Source organism: Nasonia vitripennis, chromosome 5 (genome assembly GCF_009193385.2).
Source record: "Nasonia vitripennis strain AsymCx chromosome 5, Nvit_psr_1.1, whole genome shotgun sequence".
NCBI classification, from domain to species: Eukaryota; Metazoa; Arthropoda; class Insecta; order Hymenoptera; family Pteromalidae; genus Nasonia; species Nasonia vitripennis.
The window spans coordinates 14185011-14200191 of record NC_045761.1 but is presented as its reverse complement, the minus strand read 5'-3'; the positions used below and the strand labels follow the sequence as shown (position 1 = coordinate 14200191).

The window sequence follows — 15181 nt, the reverse complement described above, 5'->3', positions numbered from 1 at the left end:
TGCGATGAATTTTAGGCGCTGTTCGAATACATATTTTTTCGATCTGGACTATTCCAAAACTTCCCATAGAAACATACAGATTTACACGAACTACTTATTTTTAGTAGCACAACACGTGAAAGTCAATTGAAAAATTTGAAAATTCTTTGTATGTCTACATTGTACTTTTATTTCATTCAATATTTTAGAAGTTTAAACGTACACCAAATTTGTTCAATACGACGATTTTCACAGTTTTTTGCACAGTATATAACTCAAGAAAAAATATTGATCAGTAATTATGACGCGAGGCACAAAATTGCACAACTAATTTGCACCACCAAAAAATTGCGGTGTATTTATTTTTGTATAACTTAACATTGCAATACATTCACATCGCTCGCTGCACCCTCGCACATTGCACAACGTGTTTCAATCAGTATGAATGTGTTACACCATAATTTATTTGTCGTTTTTTTTTTTTTTTTGTTGATTCTTACAATGATATGTTCATCGTGCATCAAAGCATCTCACGTATTCTAATTATTTTGTAATGTATACAAGTATTTAGTACAATATTTCCAAAAACTTCGAAGACAAAAAAAACGACTATTGCAATTACAAGAGAAACCACTCAATACTTCCGTTTTGCGGGCGGAAGGTAACTCTGGCGATGGAACGTTTTTGAAATACACCAATCAGATCGTTCGATTAAAAAAATCTAACCAATCAGAAGGCACGAGAGCATTTCAAAAACGTTCCACGAAAATCGACTACCCTCGAGTGTAATCCCTTATTAGAATTCATGGATACTGGTTGAAAGTTTTTCGACTTGAAGAAAGTAATCGGTAAGCTGCCCTGTTTCAAAAACGTTCCACAAGAATCCATTTAACTACGGAGTATCACACAGTGTTCTCATTTCAATTTTTTTATACTTATATTCGTCAGCTGTTGAATATAATATTGCAGAAAATGAAAAGGAAGACTTCATTTGCAAAAATTTCTAAAAATTCGTTAACATTTGACATTTGCATAGCAAACATTACAAGTTTTCTGTCAAGCTTTAAAAATCCTGCATTTATACATTTTTTCAGTACAAAAGTGTATTATTGATCGAATATATGTTTAAAATGAAATATTTCGACGTAGAATCAGGAAGAATTTTTTGTTTTTCATAATTGGCCTTCATCATCGTTACTAAAACATAATGAAAAAAAGTTATAAATAACATACATAGTTTGGCCTTTAACAATTATATCGTTATATAATGGAGAAGCTTATTTACTTCGATGATTGAAATCCATTTTCGTTGTATTTATAGATTATTCTTAAAAGAGTATGTGTACTTATTTATATTTTCAAAAGTTTTTTTCGTCATTTAATGTTATGTGTTCAAAATCTGTAAATGTGATTCTTCATAGTACATATGCTTATATCCCTTCACAGAGGCATTGTCTGCATTGAAACTCATTCTCCTTATTACTGAGTGTCGAGCTTAATAAAAAGTAAACATTAGATAATACTTTTATGATGGTAAAAAAATGATTGAAATTATTATGACTTTTATGTGACTCAAGATGAACTATAGTATAATTATTATTATGAAATAAAAAAAAAACCTAAAAGACAAATAATACAGAAATGTAACAAACTATTACACTTTACAAATAAATCTGACAAAATTAAGGTGTTATTCTGTTCAGACGTGACAAAAACTCGCTGAATCTGCCCTTCTTTCCCTATCATCCAAATAAATCTTCGTAAAATTAACGAACGGCTTTCAAAATCTCATAAACTAATTAGTCCAGATGGAAATAGAACACAAAGTATAGCTTAATTAACTGAATAGAGATGTGTGGAGCAATGAAATACATTTCGATATCTCAATTCATTTGAGAAAGGACTTCATCTGCTTGTTCTGGTGCTTCATGCTATATTGGGCGTTCTCAGCCTTGGTGATGAGCGAGTCGAGTTTGTCGAGGTGCGAGCCAACCTTGGCATTGAGGTCGGTCTTCTTGGCGGTCATCCTCGGCCTCTCGACTCCAGGTTCCGAGTCCGGTTGAGCCTCTTCGTTCGTTTCCGGTGGCTGCTCCTGCTCTGGATTTTCTTCGTCGCCGGGTTGCGGTTCCGTCGACGAACCTGCGCGGGACTTGTGCTCGGGTGTGCCCGGTTGTGAGGAGACGCGGGCTTTCAGCAACGTACCTATACTGCCGCATACCGTCTGAAAACAATGCGATTTGTTATAATTCGAGGATACGACGATGCTTATGTTTTCGTGCGGTGATATCAGCACGATCGATCCTAACGTAGTTTGCTATATATGGTAGTTTAGCGTGCAACGTTCTCAAAGTTTCATATACGCTGAGTTAGTCTGAATAAATTTGAAATTCTACTGACGTGGTCTCGTCGAACGAAACTTTTTACACCAGCGTCGTTGAAGAAGTAGATTTAAAATTAAAGGTATTACTTAAAATTTGAAGTCTGCCGAAGAATATTTTTAGGTATAAATTAACAATATTGTGACTTTTGCAAACTTTAGCTTGTATACTATATTGACAAATATAAAATGTATCGATTGTATAAAAAGTTTACATCTATGTAAACATTTAATAATATACTTGGTACACTGTTATGACTTTAGCACGTACGACTGTATAGGTCTGTAAATCGAAAAAGGCTCGTACATCTTTTTTGGCAATGATGCCTATAACCATTCAATAGTGCTCTCGTATACAATAGAGCTAATAGTGTATATGATTATATGTTAGTGTGTAGGAATATGCAGCTTATAAGAAAATAAAATACATCAACGTTACCTTAAACTTGTTGATCTTCTTTTGCGTTGCGTTTAGAATCGTATTCAGCTCGTCTAATCCTCCGCCAACGCGTTTCATGCCCTCCTCCTTTTCATCCAATTCCTATGTGAAATAAATAAAATTAGCCAAAATTCATAAAGCGTTGTCGAGCGTGCGCAAACCTTGACTCGCTAATCAAATTTCAACGCACATGTAAATTGAATAATCATCGTAAACTGGCAACAGCGTTTATTGAATTATTATTTCGCCGTCATTGACAAAGTTCCTTCCCCGAGAATGTCCCGAAAATTAAAATGCAAAGCGCGCGCCCGCGAGGTATCAGAAAATTCAATTTAAAACTTTTTATTTGTTCTGATTATAAGTTCTGAAAAGTGACGCAATTTTGGTAGCCGCTATAACCGATGGACATAACTGTTCCGCATGCTCGTAAAAAGCTCACCAATCGCATACAGGCACTCGTGCCCTCGGATCTCCGAGCAGAAACAATTTTTTTTGAAAATTCATCGTCGGAGAAAAAGAGGACAGAGACAATTAAAAGCTCGCGTGCAGTCTAACCCCCAAAGCGTCAGTTCATCGCAGCTATGAGCGTATAAAAGCGCGTAAGCGTGCGTGTAGTCGGTCACCTGCGCGACGGCGTCGTCGTGGGCGTCCTGCTCCTGCGCCTCGCGCTCCCTGGCGCATTCCTCGCTGGCGAGCCACTCGGCCTCGGTGGGCGTCGGTAGGCCCAGCAGTTCTGCCCTCTGACAGGCGTAGAGGTAGCCCTGCGAGGGTTTGAGACTAGCCCTGGTGGTGCTGCTGCTCGGGCCGGCCTCGTCACTCATCGCGACTCGTCTCTCGCGCACTTGTGCTACGACGTGAAACCGTACTCTATAATAATATAACCTACCGTCGCAAGCGCGGCCGAAAGCTCCCTCAGCTTCGAGGACGAGTCTCACAGGGCAGAGCGCATCCTGCACTGAAACAGCTGCACAACTACGAGGGGGAGCGTGCGCGCCGAGCTACTGTTGCAGCGGAGGAGGGTGGCAGGCGACGAGCTTCCGCGGGAATCCATATTGGGGCGACAAGTGACTCGGGTGCGCAGGCTCGAGAGCGAGACTCGCGCGGACATCGATAGCATCTTATGTGGCCCACTGCAGCGAGCTTATATAGTTCTCGCTCTCTTTCACCCCTCTGGGGGAGATTTTTCCAAGGCTGTGCGGAGCTGCCGCCTTTTTAGTCATGCTCGAACTTTTTTTCACTCTCTCTATTTCAGCGAAAGTCGCTTATACGTTTTAAATTTGGAAAGTGTTTTAAGCGTCTATCGGTGAATCGATACTAAACAAGCAATCCTCCCGAAAATGGCAGTCGAGCAGTGCGCTGAGCTCCAAAAGCACCGCCGCATTATATATATATATATATAATATACGCTGTTCAGATATAGAGCGCACTTTGGCTGCAGCACGACGAGCGGAAAATCGAACGCCGAACGTGCGAGGGGTGGCGCGAAGAGGGCTGCTTTCCCGAGGCGGTTTTGCGCGCGGCAAGCGATCGTTATACAACTTATAAGTAATATACGTTGCACCTTGTCCATTCTTTTACCGGCTTTTTACGAAATACTTTCATCCAAGTTCCCGATGTGTAGCGAATCTCCACCTTAGGTATGGGTGCAGCGGCTCGGAAAGCAATTTCATGGTTTCATTTCGTTCTCGAAATTAGAAATGTCGGAAAGCTCGCGTGTATCCGTCGCGTTCGCGAACATGTGTGTATTTTGATAAGGATTCAAAAGGCGATACCGGAAAAATGTCACCTGTTATCATGAGGCACAATCGTAGAAAACAATTATTCTTCACGCTCATTTAAAATACCTGTGTAGCTTTAATTAAAATCATTCGGTCAAAACATTTTACCATACATCATTTTAATTAGAAGCTCGTATCTGCTGCTACGGAGAACATTGATTTGCACATACACGCCAAATTGAATTGCTTCAATAAGATTAAACAGTAAAGATAATCCGCGCGGGTTAGCCGTGCGCGACTTTGGCCTCCGATCCAATTAGCCCAATAAAATACGTTCGATCACTTTCTTCTTAAAGTAACTCTCGTTACACACGCCTATTTTTTCATCGGCCTAAAGCACTCGCGGCGTAATTCGATAACCGCCGCGCATCGATCGATGAAAGTAAGCTCCATTTAGCGCGGTTTACTGCAACTATCGCGAAGCGTCACATATTATAGGTGAAAATAAACGCGCAAACAGGATTATTGCTCGCACATGCAGTCGATCCCATAATAATTTAATGAAGCAATTACGCCCCTCGGAACGACTGTGTTTCGCCGCTAAAGTGCTTGCACTCGAGCGCGCTTGAAAATTCAACAATCGCCGGTCTTGCTCGCCTCGGGCATAAAGTATAAGAAAATACCGCGCGGGTAAATCACGAGCGGAACATTATTCGGCAATCAGCGCACTCGTACATCAGACCGTTCGGGCAATTAATTTTCCGCAGAGCGCTTTTCTCTCTCCCTCCGCTGTTCGCGTGTGACGTCGGCGGCTCCGTGCTGCGGATTCTGCGCTATAGGCGCGCACAAAGACCAGTGCGAAAGCGCACACAGAGAGGCTCTCACCTATACGCCTTCGTATGGGCTTTATAATTTTTAACGAGCCGACGATATAAAAGAGCCGGCGACGGGAATAGAAAAAGTCGCACTTCAGTTTTTCTCGCAGCTCGGAAGCTTGTCGATCGATCCGCGGATCGTTCGTGTGAGCCCGTCGGGCTTTCGGAGAACCGGCGACTTTTTATCATCACCAGACAGAGAGCGAGAAAGAGAGAGAGAGAGAGAGAGAGGGACAGATGACTGCACGCAGTGGGGCGCGGAATCGCGCGATCTGGATCGTCCTGGCGATTTGGCTCGCGCTTCTCTCGGCGACTGGAGCTGAGGTTAGTATCGCCGCCGTATACTGGCTTTTATCGTCTGCGGTACATTGTATCGTAGCGGCTGCTGAAAAAGAGGCTCGGATTCGACCCGCGATAGATGTGTTTTTCAGCCTTGACGGTATCGATCCACGCGGTAATATTCACGACGAATGTTTATTTATTTTTATTTTTTTTTCTTGTCTCGATTCGACGTGCCCAATCGCGCTGTCAAAGATCTCGGCGGTCCGATCCGCGAGAGTTTTCGGCTCAAGCTCGCGATCGGGCGATTAAGTGCAGCGTTCTATCTTTAATTCCAGGCAATGCAAATGTCCCCAAAAATCTTGGCTAAGCTTGCTCGAGCGAATACCGATTGTGCAGTTTTATTACGATTGTTTCTCTATACCCGCGCCACGTTTATTCCACTTCAATAAAGATAGTCGCCGTGTACTGCGGAGCTTTTGTTTCTGGCGTACAGTGAAATTTTAATTTTACCGTCCTATAAACTCGCTGCAACGATCCAATCGTAGATATTATAGTCGCATGCATACACGTAGATCGACGGCTCTGTGGACGATAAACCCACACGCGTAGCGGACACTTGCTGGCACGTGTACGCTTAAAAAAAGGCCTTTTCATGTCGTGGATGCTTTTGAAGAGTTTAGAAAATTTTACATCGCGTGCCGCGATTCAATAGCCTGATGGTATTTTTCGATTTTCTGCGTTTGTTTCAGCGTTCGAGCGATTAAAAATACTTTATTGGTTTATCGGTTTACCGTGGAGGAACACTATTTTTATTCTGCGCCGTTCGCTTTATAGAAAAAATGTACAGGCGGTTTTATTAATAACTCTCGAAAAAACTGATGCAACCCGCCAGTAATGAGAGCAAAACTTGGACTCTACCGAATGCCATGTCAAACCGTTTCGAAATTCATCCGTACGAATCATTCTTTCTTTTGCAGTCGCAATCGAACGATCACGAACTTCGCCGCCGGCGTCCAGAGCTGCAGCGCGGCCAACGCGAAGCCCAGATCCGCAAGTCGACCCAGTCGAGCGCGCTTCAAAGCGAGGCAGAGGAACTGCTAGAGTACGGCGACGAGCTTCGCTCGCAGATCCTCGAGACCCTCGGCAAACTCGTCTACGACCACTACGACGAGCTGAATCTCGAGCAGCTGGAGACGCTGTATCGCGTCTACCGAAACACTCTCGAGCGCAAGTACAACATCTTCGAGACAGCCTCGAGTCTGCGATGGCGGAGCGAACATCTCCGGGCCAGCGATATCTGCCAGGCGGTGGACGGAAACGTCTGCACGTGCATCAGAAACAGCTCGCAGGTATGTGCAAGCCTCGAGTTGCTCGATAAGCGTAGAAGCGCCGGCGGTGGCGGAGCGACGGATCTCGCGGAGAGCGTCGACAAGTACTTTCCGGAGGGCCTCACTCTGCAGGCTCTGCTGAGACGTCTCCGGAAGGGAGATCTCCGCATCACGCCGAAACTGCTGGTCGGCTTACTGCGGAACGTTCAGTACGATAGCTTCGACAACACGGTGCGCAGGATCGAGAGAATAGTAATCGAGCATTTGGAAACGCTCCGAGATTCGGGATTGCCCTACCAATTGAACGATTACAGTAAAATCAAGAGCGTGGCTAGTTTATTGAGAACCCTGCTGCAAGGAAACGCCGAGCGATTCCCCGCCAGGGAAAAAAGAGCAGCCCTTATGCTGGCCGATCACGTAGAGCGAGACGTCAATTCCATAAGCGAGAACATCGAAAATTTCGGCTCCATCTACGAGAACCGAAAGATAAACTTGAAGTATCTGTTCGAACTCGTCGTTCCCGACGACCTCGTGGATACGGACATCGTGAAGGCGAGGAATCGGTTGGAAGAGGTGATGGACGAAAATGACGTCCCGATGAAACTGTCGATCGAGAAGTACGAACACGCCGATCCGGCTCAGCTCATGCTCGAAATTCTCAGGCAGATGAAGTACGTGCCCAAAACCATATCCTTTCCCAAAAACGCCGTCAAAGCGTTACGCATGCATGCCGATTTCTGGAGAAAGGGATACACGATCGACAATGTTTCGGACTTTCTAAAACTTTTTAGCGCTTACGACAATTTGATGGACCATCCAAATTACACGGACTTTTTCGACCTGATAGAGTCGATAAAGGTTAAACTCGCGAACTCGAGAAACGTCGACCTCGAACTAACGTGTACCATGCCCAGACCGTGTCTGCGCAGAGTTCTGTTGAAAATTCTCGAATGCAACATGATCGACGATGACACGAAAAAGACAGTCCTGAAATTCTTGAATATGATAAATTCGAGGGGTACCCCGCTATTGGAAGAAAAACAGTCCAACAACTTCGAAGATTATACTCCGTTGGAAGTGACTGAAAAATACGTGGACCTGACGACGGAGCAGAGTACTGTAACCACGGTCCCTCCGAATTTGGATGTTCCAACAGAAACAAAAACGACTGCCGCTTACTCGACTAAGAGTACTCCAAAGCACATACTTAAAACCCCCGCAGAACCATTGGACAAAGCGAAAAAATCTAAACCATCAGCCAAAAGAACTCCGACAAACGAAAGAGGTACGCATACTCCCAAAATCATCGGTGAATTTTCCCCCGAGAAAGCCGACAAAAACAAAATACCTGTGGGCAATCTGAAGAAAAAAAATCCGAAAAAAGAAATTGATCCGAACGAGAGAATAAAAAAGAAACGTAAACCAGACGAGCCGTCGACCGAATCAGAAACACCGATCGAATGTGAAGATGGCCAGGAATGTCCAGCGGATCTGGAATCGTCAACTGATCGTCTGAAAAAGTCTAACAAGCCAATAAGAAAGCAGCTGAAACCCAGCAACCCTCGAGATATTCACAAGCCAAAATTACCGATAAATTGTGAAGAAGGTGAGGAATGCCCATCGGAAACAGATTCTCCGATCGATCGTCCAAAAACTGGAAATAAGCATATAAAGAAGCATAAACCGAAGCAACCTCTGGGAACGATAGAATCGCCGATAAAATGCGCGGAGGGACAAGAGTGCTCTCAAAAGCCAAAATCATTTACTGATCAGCCGAAAACAATTTCATCAATGGAGGACACAAGCGTAGTACAACAAATTGTAACAGAAGGTTCTATATTGTCTTCGATCGAACACACCACGAGTGACGGAGAAGCTGTTACCGAAGAAATTTTAAAAGACAGCACCACGAATCCTCCAACAACACCTGCAGATGGTTTACATGGCTACATCGAGGAGAGTACTACGAATTTTCCAACAGAATCCACAGAAAGCTCGCGATCTTTCACGAATGAATACACTACAACAGAGTCGGAAAGATCGACAAAACATCCAACGGACTATTTACAAGAAACCACTATAACATCCACGGGTGATAATACTGATGACGAACCTTTTACAGAAAATTATACGACTATTGGAGCGCGAAAAAATAAAATTAATATAAAGGTATTGGAAGAAAGTACAACTATTTCACCAAAAATAAAACAGAAGAGTCTAAAACAACCGATTGAGGGAAAATTACATATCCGAGGAAACAAACAACATCGTACTGAAACTGTAGAGGAAACTACGAATCCATTGATTTCCGACGAAGATTGCAAAGATAGTGACGATTGTAATAGTGAGAGATGCAAGGGCTCAGCATCTTGCTCCGAAGAGGGCAAGACAAGTGAAAGCTGTAGTAATAGCTCCGACGGCTCCAGTGAAGAGTGTACGGAAAAATCTTGCGAAGGTCCAGATTGCTCGGTTACGACACCTTCGTCTTCGTCCTCATCGTCTGTAGAGTGTGAAAACAGCTCGGAAGAAAAATGCAGTACAGAAAGTGCGGACAGTTGTGCTGACGGAAACTGTTCTACCGCTACAACATCAGCCCCTCGAACTACTCCTCTTCCACCACCTGTAAATAGCCGTGAAAATTCTACGGAAAGTTGTAGTGATTCCGATTGTTCTACACCAGAAAGTTGCGAAGGAGAAAGTTGCTCAAGCGACTCCAAATCTTCTAGTAAATGCGAAGGACCAGATTGTTTAACAACTACAGAAAGTTGCGAAGACGAAGACTGCTCATCTAATAGTAAAATTACCGACTTGAAAACAACTCCACGCGTCGAACACATGAGATCAACTGGCGCAATGTGTGATAGTGCTGATTGTCTCGGAGAAACAAATGAAGACTGTCAAGGGCCTGATTGTGAGCCCACTGAACAAACGACATCTTTGAATTGCGAATCGGGAGACTGCACATCTCAACATAAAACGTCTTGCACAGGTCCAAACTGTCCTTCTAGGAAGTCTAAAACATGCAACGGTGATGACTGTTCACAGAATTGCGAGGGAGACGAATGTTTAAATACGAACGATAACGTTACCAGGCCACCCATAACAGAATCTCCCGCAACGTTCAAAAGGACACTTTCGCCAAAGCCACTAAATAACGAGAATGATAAGCCAAAACTATGCAGCACAAAAGATCCCCATCGGAAACGTAAAAACGAGCGCTTACAAAGAGTACGACAGCTAAGCAATTCAGTTCCAGAAGAACAAATATCTTCCATACAGGATAATGAGTTACCTTCAGATAAAGTGAATGTACGAAGATCCCAAAATCGTAAAAAGGTAGAAGAATACATCAAACCACAGCTAGGACCCTTATTGAAAGGATTGACGAAAGCTACGGAAATAAACAAACTCAATAAAAATATCAGAAACCAGCGCCAGTTCCGTCGGGATAAATCATTGCAAACGTCACAAGCATCAGTTAATAAACAGCTAAATCATTCTTATCCTTATCCTGCGGGTTTGCATACAAGTCTGAACACTGATTCGGATCTGAATCTAAATGCCCACCGTCGATCGAACAATTTACAAAATCAAGGGAAAAAATCCAACAATATTGGAAAAATGTCACGAGGACAAGAGTACACGATTAAACCGAGACAGCGAAATAATAACTTGAATAATTCGAAAATCTCTAAAATGGATCATCAATTTAGCGCACGTAATAATCAAAGAAAGCAGCAAACAGTGGGCAAAAGTTTCGACTATTTTGAATACACTTCGCCACCCCAATTATACCAAAACAAACAGAAGCTGTTTTCTAAAACAAAGCCCGTAACAATTTAATGTTCCACAACATGTTTGCGTGACAAAATGTAAGGACTTTAACATTTGAGGTTGTGTATAATCATGTAAAATAACGTTGAGATTGTTGATTCTTTTGCAAAAATAGGATACGTGCTATGTATAATTGTACTGAAAATATTTTAAAAAATAAAAATTATTACCGTGAATTTGAATATACTTTCTCCAAAAAGGATGTGAACCCTATAAACTGATTTTGATGCATGCTGGTAACAAAATGGGAAAAATAATAAGGTTGGCTGGAATATAATAGCGGAAATAAATAATATATGGCAAATTATTTCATTAACAGTGTTCTTTCTTGTTTTTATTACTATATATATATATATATATATATATATATATATATATATATATATATATATATATATATATATATATATATATATATATATATATATATATATATATATATATATATATATATATATATATGTGTGTGTGTGTGTGTGTGTGTGTGTGTGTGTGTGTGTGTGTAATTGCAACACTAACGCTTTGCACTGTAGTAAAAGTGTTTAATCAAACTAAAGCTATTATATTATTTTGAATATACATGAAACTATATAATATATGATATTATCGACTATAGTGAAGTAAATGAAGGTTTAAAAATTTCTTTTACATAATTTGAAGTAAATGAGAATGTTTAACAATAAAGTTATGCAGTATGATGTACGATTGTCAAAATAGTGATGACCTTAATTCTGTAAACTTACAAATTACAATAATTCGTATTGTACTATATGATCCTTGATCATAATTATATACATGCTCGTGATCTAAAGTCTACGTTTTCTAAAGTGCTCATTTAAAATTTTGGTGATATTATACTGATTAATATAGAATTTCTGTGTTATAGCCCCAGTCTTCTTTCACCATATCAGCAAGTTTTTCACCAATCATTATTACAGGAACATTGGTATGCCCAGTCATGATCATAGGCATTATTGAAGCATCAGCTACTCGAAGACCTTGAATTCCCTTAACCTAAAACATATTGATTAAATTGTTGTCATTTGCTATACTTTAATAGATATCGTTTTATTTTTCATTTTCTATTTATGCTAAGTAACTTTGAAGCTTTTAATTTACCTGTAACCTCGGATTAACTACGCCAGTTGGATCATTCTCTGGTGCCATTTTGCATGTTCCCGAATGATGATAGATTGTAAATGTAAAAGTCCTCAACGCGCATTCCCAATATTCATCCGAGTCATACTCGTAATCTTCGCAACCTGGTACTATAAAATCGTAAAATTGTGAGTTGAAACGTCGCATGGATTTCGTCCGGCTAACTTCAATCGCTGCTCGTATTCCCTTGATCATGATCCTTACATCTTCTGGGTCATCTAAATAATTTGCAAAAATTTTTGGTTTGGAGTGGGGATCTTTATTTCTCAGAAGAATTCGACCCCTGCTGTTGGGTCGCATTAACATTGGGAATATAGTCCACGAATGGTGACCTGCTACTCTAGCAAACATCTTTGTCCAATATTCGTGCGATATACCTACGTTGTTGTGAAACGACGTATCGGACACCAACGAGGCAGCAATGAATAATAATTCCATATTTGGAAAGCCGTGCAAAGATTCTGAATTGTCGACATCGAGGAAAGCTAATGCTTCGCATCCACCTGGAATTGTGTATGGCCCTAGGCGTGTATTCAAGAAATCCCGTAAATATGGTTTTATGGGATCCGTCACAGCTGAAGTTATGCTGACGGGTTGGTCGACCAAAAATACTAAGCCACCGTAAGCTATATGATCCATTAGATTTTCTCCGACCGGCGCATCTTGAATTATATTGATTTTCATCTCGTTCAAGTGATCAGCTGGCCCGACCCCAGACAGCATCAGAATTTGCGCAGAGCCGATTGATCCAGCACAGAGGATAATTTCTTTCCTGGCTCGCACGCGCAAGTTCATACCCAGTTTCGTGTAATCGACGCCATATGCTCTTTTGGTCACAGGATCTATCAGTATTTTATTAACGTGACTAAGCCTCGTGACGAACAGATTTTTTCTTCTGTTTGCGGGGTACAAATATGCTCTGTTTGTACTCACCCTTGTTCCATTTTTTAACGTTGCCTGTATGTACGAAAATCCAATATCCTGATTCGCATTGTAATCAATAATCGGGTATCCCATTTCAAGTCCGGCTTCGAGAAAACTTTCGGCCAACGGAGTGTGGTATGGCGGGTATGTAATGTGAACCGGCCCGTCGACGTTGTGCAACTCTCTGTCATACTTGAGTTCATTGATCCCGATGTCTTCCAATTTTTTGAAGTACGGCAGCAACTCATCGTAGGACCATCCTTCATTGCCCATTTCAGCCCAAGCGTCGTAATCCAGGGGATTTCCTCTTGTAGCTATCATGTAATTCAGCACACTACTTCCACCCATCACTTTGCCCCTTGGCCAGTTGCATTTTCGATTGGTCATTCCTTGGCAATAAGTCTTGGACGTCTCGGTCTGGTACTTCCAGTTAAGGTCGTTACTGAACTGCAGATAATTCACAATCAATGGTATATCCATAAGAAGATTCTCATTTGGACCAGCCTCGATGAGTAAGATCGTTTGATCTTCCATTTCACTCAGCCTCCCGGCAACAGTTGCGCCAGCAGTGCCAGCCCCGATGACGACGAAATCGTACTCTTGATTGTACCGAGGCGTACTATCTTTCAATTGACTAGACAGAAAATTTTCACCTTCTTGCAAAAAACTTCTCGCCCCGGCAGCCAATCTCTGGAGCGCTTCTCTCACGGGTGTCTGGTCTTCCACAAAACCATAGAGATTGCGATAAACTAAACCGCTTCGTCTGTATGCTGTGGCGAATACTATGAGAGCGAGAACACTCGAGAACATAAGAAGCGATCGAGCCATATTACTAGTGACAATAATGATCACAGTAAATTATTATACTATCACCGTGTTAAGTGTTAGAGTGAGAGAATTCATTAAGTTTTTATGAAATAGGTTCACCTAGTTTCAAATACAACTGATCAAAATCTAATCTTCTTAAAAATGCATCACTGTCGTTTCACATCCTTTATTCATGACGATTAGAATTTCCAACATTCATCGATCGTGCATTATAGTCTGCAATAATGCAAACTGAACTAATTGCAATTGATTTCCCCAAACTGACTTGTATCTTTCGGAAAATTATACTGTTCACTTATGTAATATTTTCATGACAAATTTGTTAAAATATTTTAGTAAATCATACAGTTGATTTTGCTTGACAAGCTACGGACGTTCATTTCCGACTCCGACAGGCACGAAACTGATTTTTGTAACTGATTTTGTGCATCGATGCGTACACGTAGCTGAACCGCGTTTGCTGACTATGGGCAAATACTTTTAGGAATGTTTCGTAAATAAGTTGCGATAGTAGCCTACACTGAAAAGTAAAGGCTTGAAAAAAAAGAAACATTTATCATCATTTTTTAAAATAATTTTTAAAATTAAAATTAATTGGAGTTAGATATATGATTTGCAATTTTCAAGCTCAGTAATTACTGTGCCACTTTGACAGTCAGTTGCTGCATCCATAGCTATTTGAAAACACAATAGAAAAATATTGACGCTCATTATAATCCATCAGCGCCATTATAAAACAATCGTAACTTCCGAGCAAAAGTGCGAAAGACATGTTTGAAAGGTCGGCCGTGCGCAGAACTGTAAAAAGCGAGCGCAAAGCAATAATCGTAAAACGCGGGAAACAAGTCACTCGGCTTGTGCGCCATCAGCGGCGAAAAGTTAATTTCACTCGAGCAGTAATCGGCGTGCGCCGTACGTAGCGCCTGCCTGTGCCCTGCGACTCTGTCATTAAAAACAATAAAAAAAAGCAACAAGCGCGAGCGAGAGAAAAGACCGCTCGTGATATCGAAATTGCATTAAAGGACCATATCGAACGTAATTAATTCGGCCGAAGCGGCCGTGATAGCGCGGCTGGAAAATTTACGAGCGACCTGCACAAGAGACTCGGCTCGCTGAGTCAGACATGTTTTTGCCCAGTCGCGATGCGATCCTGAATTATTTCGGTAGCTCTCTAAATCCTCGCTAGTACGATTACCTATTGATAATGCGAATTCTGCTGATGAAACATTCAGAAACGTTTAGCAGAATATCGGGCTGCGTTCTATTTGTTATATTTAGCAAATACTTATATGTCGAGACACATGACGCGACATTTTGCAAATCTGACACTCCTTCGTTTGAGCCACGGACTTTATGCATGCAGGATCCAAAAAATCCTCATCCTTGTCAATCAGCAGAATGCTTTTATATCGATATTGTCGCTCGATATTCACTTGACT

The 15181-nt window shown here is 41.6% G+C and overlaps 3 protein-coding genes across 3 annotated transcripts; 1 reads left to right on the top strand and 2 right to left on the bottom strand.

Moving 5' to 3' along the window:
• Positions 1-149: 149 nt before the first annotated feature.
• LOC100118458 lies at positions 150-3856 on the bottom strand. Its single transcript, XM_001602370.6, has 3 exons — positions 3419-3856; positions 2796-2897; positions 150-2200 (listed from the first exon to the last, which is right to left on the bottom strand). Exons 1-3 carry the CDS (start codon positions 3614-3616, stop codon positions 1868-1870), a joined length of 633 nt encoding a protein of 210 aa, XP_001602420.1. The 5' UTR covers positions 3617-3856; the 3' UTR covers positions 150-1867.
• Positions 3857-4777: 921 nt separating this feature from the next.
• LOC100678651 lies at positions 4778-11139 on the top strand. The gene is made up of 2 exons (XM_003424887.5): positions 4778-5712; positions 6648-11139. Exons 1-2 carry the CDS (start codon positions 5626-5628, stop codon positions 10839-10841), a joined length of 4281 nt encoding a protein of 1426 aa, XP_003424935.1. The 5' UTR covers positions 4778-5625; the 3' UTR covers positions 10842-11139.
• A 136-nt stretch (positions 11140-11275) lies between these two features.
• Positions 11276-14509, bottom strand: LOC100118384 (glucose dehydrogenase [FAD, quinone]). The gene is made up of 2 exons (XM_001602314.6): positions 11952-14509; positions 11276-11846 (listed from the first exon to the last, which is right to left on the bottom strand). Exons 1-2 carry the CDS (start codon positions 13740-13742, stop codon positions 11694-11696), a joined length of 1944 nt encoding a protein of 647 aa, XP_001602364.1. The 5' UTR covers positions 13743-14509; the 3' UTR covers positions 11276-11693.
• Positions 14510-15181: the final 672 nt, after the last annotated feature.